General features: G+C 25.2%; 2 protein-coding genes across 2 annotated transcripts; both read right to left on the minus strand.

The window, feature by feature from the left end:
• Window positions 1–255: 255 nt before the first annotated feature.
• On the minus strand, window positions 256–3,316 carry LOC128954406 (uncharacterized). Its single transcript, XM_054299985.1, has 3 exons — window positions 3,021–3,316; window positions 1,612–2,693; window positions 256–305 (listed from the first exon to the last, which is right to left on the minus strand). The coding sequence occupies exons 1-3, from the start codon at window positions 3,311–3,313 to the stop codon at window positions 256–258; spliced, it is 1,425 nt and encodes a 474-aa protein (XP_054155960.1). The 5' UTR covers window positions 3,314–3,316.
• Window positions 3,317–4,535: 1,219 nt separating this feature from the next.
• On the minus strand, window positions 4,536–6,711 carry LOC128954407 (uncharacterized). The gene is made up of 3 exons (XM_054299986.1): window positions 6,401–6,711; window positions 5,193–6,328; window positions 4,536–4,558 (listed from the first exon to the last, which is right to left on the minus strand). Exons 1-3 carry the CDS (start codon window positions 6,694–6,696, stop codon window positions 4,536–4,538), a joined length of 1,455 nt encoding a protein of 484 aa, XP_054155961.1. The 5' UTR covers window positions 6,697–6,711.
• Window positions 6,712–7,507: the final 796 nt, after the last annotated feature.

The following is a 7,507-nucleotide window of genomic DNA, read 5'->3' on the forward strand; positions in this document are numbered from 1 at the left end:
ACTTGAAACCACTTAATTGTCCGATAATTATAACGATTTGAAAACAAATATAATGTTTCCAATAGTTTGTCATCAAATACGAGATGTGTTTGTGTATTGAATATCAATGTCGACCACTGTTTGGACACCGATTCCAGTCTTAGTCTGTCATCGATTGGCAGATATTGAAGCAATAGTTGACACAAATCATCGCCGAAGCGATCAAACGAGTCCTTCTTCGCTGTCATTATTGTCTTCAATGATCTTAACTTTATTTTATATTTTTGTTTTGTCTGAACAAAACTCGTCAATCAATTCAATCAAATCTATTGATAAAACAAAACATAAATCAAATTCATTAGTAAATTGTGTGAAACAATCAAACACTGCATTCAAATGACAATAACATTCAATAATACTTACATTTGATTTACTAATCACTTGTTATAATAATAATAATAATAATTGTATTCAAAATCAAACAATATATTCAATCAATATATGATATTAGATAAGTATTTAATTAATTAACTAATTAATTGCACAAAAAAAATTATAATACAATAATCTGATAATTAATTAATTTTTATTATACAATGTATGATATATTAACAAACATATGATATTAAACATACATTAATAGATGTGAAAACTTTACCATATATTTCAGTTTATACTATATTTATTTTAAAGATAAATATCTAATAGATTTTTTTTATTAATAAAAATTTTATAATTTTAATTTTTATCATTTTTTAAAACATCAATAATCTAGTATTTTATATATTTTTTGTTATGACTTAATTTTGAGGATTTTAAAAATAATAATTAAAAAACTAAATAAATTTTAACAAAAATCTAGTTTAGGTTCGGTTTTGTTAAGTACAGTAAACCATGATTTTTATGTTTAATGTAGATTTCATTTTAAAACATAATAATATTATTAATAATACTAATGAAATCTATATTTATATTATAATTAAAATATCCAAATAATTGCAAAATAAATTTCTTATAAATTATTTTCAAAAAAGTTTATTAATTGACGAATTATTAATAATTAACTAAAAAAATTTACGAATCGATTAATTACTAATTATATAGTAATTACTGTATATAATAGTAAATTTATATTTATTTAGTAAAATTTAATTAATATATTAAATTAGTTTTAGAGAAAATTAATGTTGACAATTTTTAAAAATTGTTTTATTTAAAGTAATATTTTATTAAATAAATTATTTTATTAATATATATTAGATATGATTGAAATGCTTTTATTTTCAAATGTTTTAAATTTAAATGCAATTTATTAAATAAATGATTTATTAAAAAAAACAAAACAAAAATTACTAATCGATTAATTAATTGATTAAGAGTAAATTTATATTTATTTAATAATATATAATTAATATCAATTACAATTAGTTATGATTGAAATACTTTTATTTTCAAATGTTTTAAATTTAAATTCAATTTCTTAAATAAATGACTTTTATTAATTAAATTCATTATGAATGTCATTATAAATAATAAATTATATTATTATTAGTATTAATTCAAATAGTTTCCACTTTTATATACTTATATATATTTTATTGCATTCAATATAAATGTGTTTAACTTTAGTACCGATCAGTAAATGTCGGGAAATAAATGATTCACTTGTTGTCAGTTTGTTTCGATCGCATCGAAGATAGACATCCATGAGGTGTGCCAACTGTCCAATAGATTGGATCGATTCATCAGTAATGGACAAACCGTTACAATGTATAGACTGTAGTCGCGGAATATTGAGATGAATATCATGAAAAAACTGGTCACCAATTAATTTATAATTATATAATTCAAGTTTCAAATGTATTAATCCCGTCAATCGATTAAACAAATCGCTGGTCAAAACTAAATCGGTTTCTTTTTCATAATAATAATATTTTGAAAATTTTAGTGATAATAGTCTCAATTGTTTAGACATATGTTTGTTGATTGAGGTAAACATGCGATAAATTGTTACTGTAGTTAATATATATGACTCATAGTATAATGATTTAAGTTGTCGACATTTGCGGCCAATTATCGAAAATAAATCGCCAGTAAATTTGGTGTCAAATTCAATCGGCAAATAAAACTTGAGTTGTCTTAATCGCGGCATTTGTTCAAAACCAGCCGATAATGGTTTCAGATCCCATTTGTTCCAATTGGGATAATAATAGTCATAGTAGTCTTCATCAACCATTAATTGTTCAAACGTTATCTTCAATGATGTCAATTGTTTGCCAAAAATTTCGGCAAATTTAACGAACAAAGACATCGACGACTCATTCAGTTTTATGTTCAATGATTTCAACGATTTTGGTAACGAATAACACATTTTATTATCAATGAATATATCATTTAATTTGACAATACATTCCTGACCATCAAAGTTATCATAAGTTATGATATCCAATGTCTTCAGGTTAGGCATACTGTCGTCCACTTTGTTAAACAATTGTTTATTAAATTCATGATTATAGCCTTCAAACTTGAATGTCAACAATTGTCGGCCAAATTGTCTGAAAAATCGTTCAAACGTACTGTCTATGACCGACCAGAGACCGTCATAATCTAATTTAATGGTAAAGTGTCGCAATCGGTGACAGTTTTCGATCAATATATCGATAATACGTTTCATCATATCGTCAGTATCGGGATGTTTTGGAGCATACCATGAACTATATATATATATATATATCAGGGTTAAGAAAGATTATGGATTTTAGGGGAGGGGTCTAGTGTGGGGTCAAATTACAAAATTCTCGAATATTCCCGTATAAATTCCCATGAAAATAGTTAAATTTAAAAAAAATCAAAGAAATTTTTAGGGAGTGTTGTAATTTTTACAATTTGGTCAAAAAGTCTGGGAGATTAAATCCCAAAAATGGATCTTAGGGGGTATTTTGGCCTCACCCTACCCTACCCTCTTGCTTAACCCTGATATATATATATATATACGAAAAATGATTTTCATTAATTAAAAAATAATAAATCAAAATACTTACCTCTCACTTATGGTAACTGCGGTAATGTTCGGACATTTCGAGACAATTAGTTTAAACAATTTAATTGTCTGATAATAGTCACGCCTTGAATCCAAAGACATTTTATGTAATAGTTTCCAATCAAATATGAGATCCGTTTGTGTATTGAATATCAATGCCGACCACTGTTTGGACACCGATTGTAGTCTCAGTCTGTCTTTAATCGGGAGATATTTTAGCAATAGTTCCGCCAAATCATCGCCGAAGCGATCAAACGAGTCCTTATTTGCTGTCATTGTTGTTGTTGTGGTCATTGTCTTCAATGATCTTAACTTTTTTGTTTGTTTGTTGGTCTCAACAAAAATTGTTATAAAATTTGATAATTATTTTTATTATACAGTGTTTTAACAAACATATGATATTAAACACAAATTATATGTGAAATCATAAATAGTTATTGTATTCAAATGACAATAACATTCAATAATACTTACATTTGATTTACTCATCAATTGTTATAATAATAATAATAATATCAAATAAAATAGTTGTATTCAACAAACAAATAATATATTCAATCAATAAGTATTTAATTAATTAATTGATTGTTCACAAAATAAAAACAATTTCTAATACAATAATCTGATAATTATTTTTGTATTATACAGTGTATAACAAATTTTTCAATAAACATAAAAATCTAGTATTGAATATAATTTTAATTTTAGTTGTACTAATTTTTTTGTTGACTTTAAAAATAATAATTAAAGACTAAATAATTAAAACAAAAATCTAGTTTTCGGTTCGGTTTTTAAATAAACAATAATTTCTATATCTAATGTAGAAATCATATTAATGCTATCAATCAATACAGTATTTTATATCCTATATATATTCCCTTAATGGGCTTAAAAGCTTAATATGTATAATTAAATTTTTTACCATGTTCAAATAAACTTATTAATACTTTGATTAGGCGTAGTTCACATATTACGTTCGCACTTGAGGGGAGGGGGGGTTAGCCAAAGCGAACTTTTGCGAACGAGGGGGAGGGAGGGGTAGAGACTTTAAGAACGTTCGCATTTAGATAATATCTTATTTCGTGTGGTGGGGGGGGGGAAGTAGCGGTTAGGGATAAGCGAACGTAATTTTTTTAAATGACTACATGCGAACAATTGCGAACATAGGGGAGGGAAGGGGTATAGATTTCTTAAAAAGTGCGAACGTAATATGTGAACCACGCCTTACTCATTTTCATAAATATTAATCTAAAACACACACTCAAACTGCATTTGTAAAACTGTGTCATATTAAAATTGAACAAGCTAAAGTTAACCTTTTTATTTTTATCTATTGAACTATAGCATGTTTAATTTTAATATGACACATTTTTTCAAATGCATTGAGTATGTGTTTTAAATTAATATTTATGAAAATGAGTAATCAAAATATTTATAAGTTTATTTGAACATGGTAAAAAAAATTAATTATACATATTAAGCTATATGGGCTATTTTTTTTAAAAAAATAAAACTTTTAAGCTCTTAAGGGAATATATCCTAATTAAAAATACAAAAAATATATATATTATATAATTTAAATTTCTTATAATATGATAAAAATTATTATTTCTTAATTTAAAAAAAAACAAAACAAAAATCTCTTAGTTATGACATAATTTAATTAACTAAAAATTACTAATTGATTAATTAATAATTAAATAATAGTTATTTATTATATATATATTTAGCAATATATATGTGATTAATATATTGAATGTATAAATTAAAAAAAAAATTGTTTCATATGTTTATTTTATATTAAATAATTATTATTATTTATTTATTGTATAATATTATTTTATGATAAATGTGATAACATTTATTTCATTAATTTATTACTATTACCCATAGATAATAAATATATTTTATAATTTGATAAAAAATAATAAATCAAAATAAATAAATAAATATTTATTCAATCATAACTGTACTTTTCTTTTCAAATATTTTAAATTTAAATGCAATTTATCTAAATAAATGACTTATAAAAAATCAAATAAATGTCATTAATATGAATAATAAATTATATTATTAATCAGTATTTATTTATTCAAATATTTTCCACTTTTATATACTTTAGTTATAAAATATAAACCCATATATTCAATATATAAGTGTTTAACTTTAGTACCGATCAGTAAATGTCGGGAAATTATTGATTTACTTGTCGTCAAAAATTTGTTTCGATTGCATCGGATATAAACATCCGTCAGGTTAGCCAACTGTCCCATAGTTATGATCGACTCATCATTGATGGCCACATCGTTACAATGTATAGACTGTAGTCGCGGAAGATTTAGGTGAATATCATTGAAAAACTGATTATCGATTATATCACAAGATTTTAACTCAAGTGTCAAATGTGTTAATCCTGTCAATCGTTTTAATAAACTACTGGTCAGTACTAAATCCGTGTCCACTTTGATATAATTCCAACATTTTACTGATAATCGTCTCAATTGTTTTGACATATGTTTATTAATTGTTATAAACATGCGTTCAATTGTCAATAGATTTATTATATCTGACTTATAGTCTAACGATTTAAGTTGTCGACAGTTGCGTCCAATTGTCGAAAATAAATCGCCGATAAAATTGATGTCAAAATCAAATGGCAAATCAAAGCTGAGTTGTCTTAATCGCGGAATTTGTTCAAAACCAGTCAACAATGTCTTCAGATCCCATTTGTTCCAATTGGGCCCTTCATCGTAGTCATCGTCATCGTCTTCATCGGCGTTATTGTTGTAGTCATTGGCGTTATTGTCGTAGTTATCGTAGTTATCGGCGTTATTGTCGTAGTCATTGTCCTCATCGGTCGACTGGTCCAACATTATCTTCAATGATGTCAATTGTTTGCCATAAATATAGGCAAACTTTGCAAACAACGTCATCGACGATTCGGCCAGTTTTATGTTCAATGATTGCAACGATTCCGGCAACAAATCACACATATTATCGATTAAGATGTCATTTAATTGGACAGTACTTTCATAGCTATCATAAGTGATATCCAGGGTTTTCAAGTTAGGCATACCGTCGACCACTTCGTAAAACAATTGTTTATTAAATTCATGATTAGTGCCTTCAAACTTGAATGTCAACAATTGTCGGCCGAATCTCCGAAAAAATCGTTCAAACGTACGGTCGATGACCGACCACTGACAGTAGTAATCATGTTTAATAGATATGTGTCTTAATCGGTGACAGTTTATTATTAATAAATTCATGAAACTATTTATCGCATGGACACAACCGGGTAGTCTTGAACTATAATATATGAAAAATATTTTATAATGAAAATCATTTTAATCAAACAAAAAAAAGAGATCAAACTCTTACCCATCACTTATGGTAACTGCGGTAATGTTCGGACACTTTGAGACAATCACTTCAAACAACTTAATTGACTGATAATAGTAATGCCATGAATTCAAAGACATTGTTTTCAATAGTTTGCGATCAAATACGAGATCAGTTTGTGTATTGAATATCAATGCCAACCACTGTTTGGACACCGATTCCAGTCTTAGTCTGTCATCGATTGGCAGATATTGAAGCAATAGTTGACACAAATCATCGCCGAAGCGATCAAACGAGTCTTTCTTTGCTGATGTCATTGCTGTTGTTGTGGTCATTAGTTTTCAGTAAACTTTACTAATTTTTTTTGATGTCATCAATAAGTTTTTAATACCAATACATTTTTATTTATTTTTTAGTCAAAAATTCAATATAAACTACAGATACTTATTATAACTAATTATTAACACTTGATATATAAAAATATAACATTTAATGACTACTAAAGTGATTCAAAAGTTAATATATTTATTCAAAAAAAAAATATTTTAAATAGAAATTCTTGAATTGTATTATATAGAAAAAATTTATTAACAATTATTGTATTAAAATTATATAAACAGTATATATAATTTCAAATAAATTAACCTAGCAATCAATAAATATATTTTATCATACTTTAATTTATAATTACTATTAATATAAAATTTTTTTAATTAAATATAAATTGATAAACAAAATAATAATAATTATTATCGATAATACTTAAATACGGATATACTAAATATATATATTAAACAATATACTATATATATTATTAATTAATTAATCAATTATTATTACATTTTCATTATCAATATTATTATCAGTTATTTATTCAAATATTTTCCACTTTTTAAAAATAAATTATTGGATTCAATATAAAAGTGTTTAACTTTAGTACCGATCAGTAAATGATTGGAAATAAATGATTCACTTGTCGTCAGTTTGTTTCGATCGCATCGAAGATTAAGACATCCATTAGGAGGACATCGATATAATTCATACAATTCACTGATAATTATCATAATTGTTGACATATGTGTTATAATGGGTTTAGAGTATGTCATCAATCAATTAATCAAACAATTTGATTACGAAATTATTGAT

The sequence above is a fragment of the Oppia nitens genome, unplaced genomic scaffold (assembly GCF_028296485.1).
Source record: "Oppia nitens isolate AA-2021 unplaced genomic scaffold, nextdenovo-longstitch-racon4-pilon3 scaffold27_pilon_pilon_pilon, whole genome shotgun sequence".
NCBI lineage: Eukaryota > Metazoa > Arthropoda > Arachnida > Sarcoptiformes > Oppiidae > Oppia > Oppia nitens.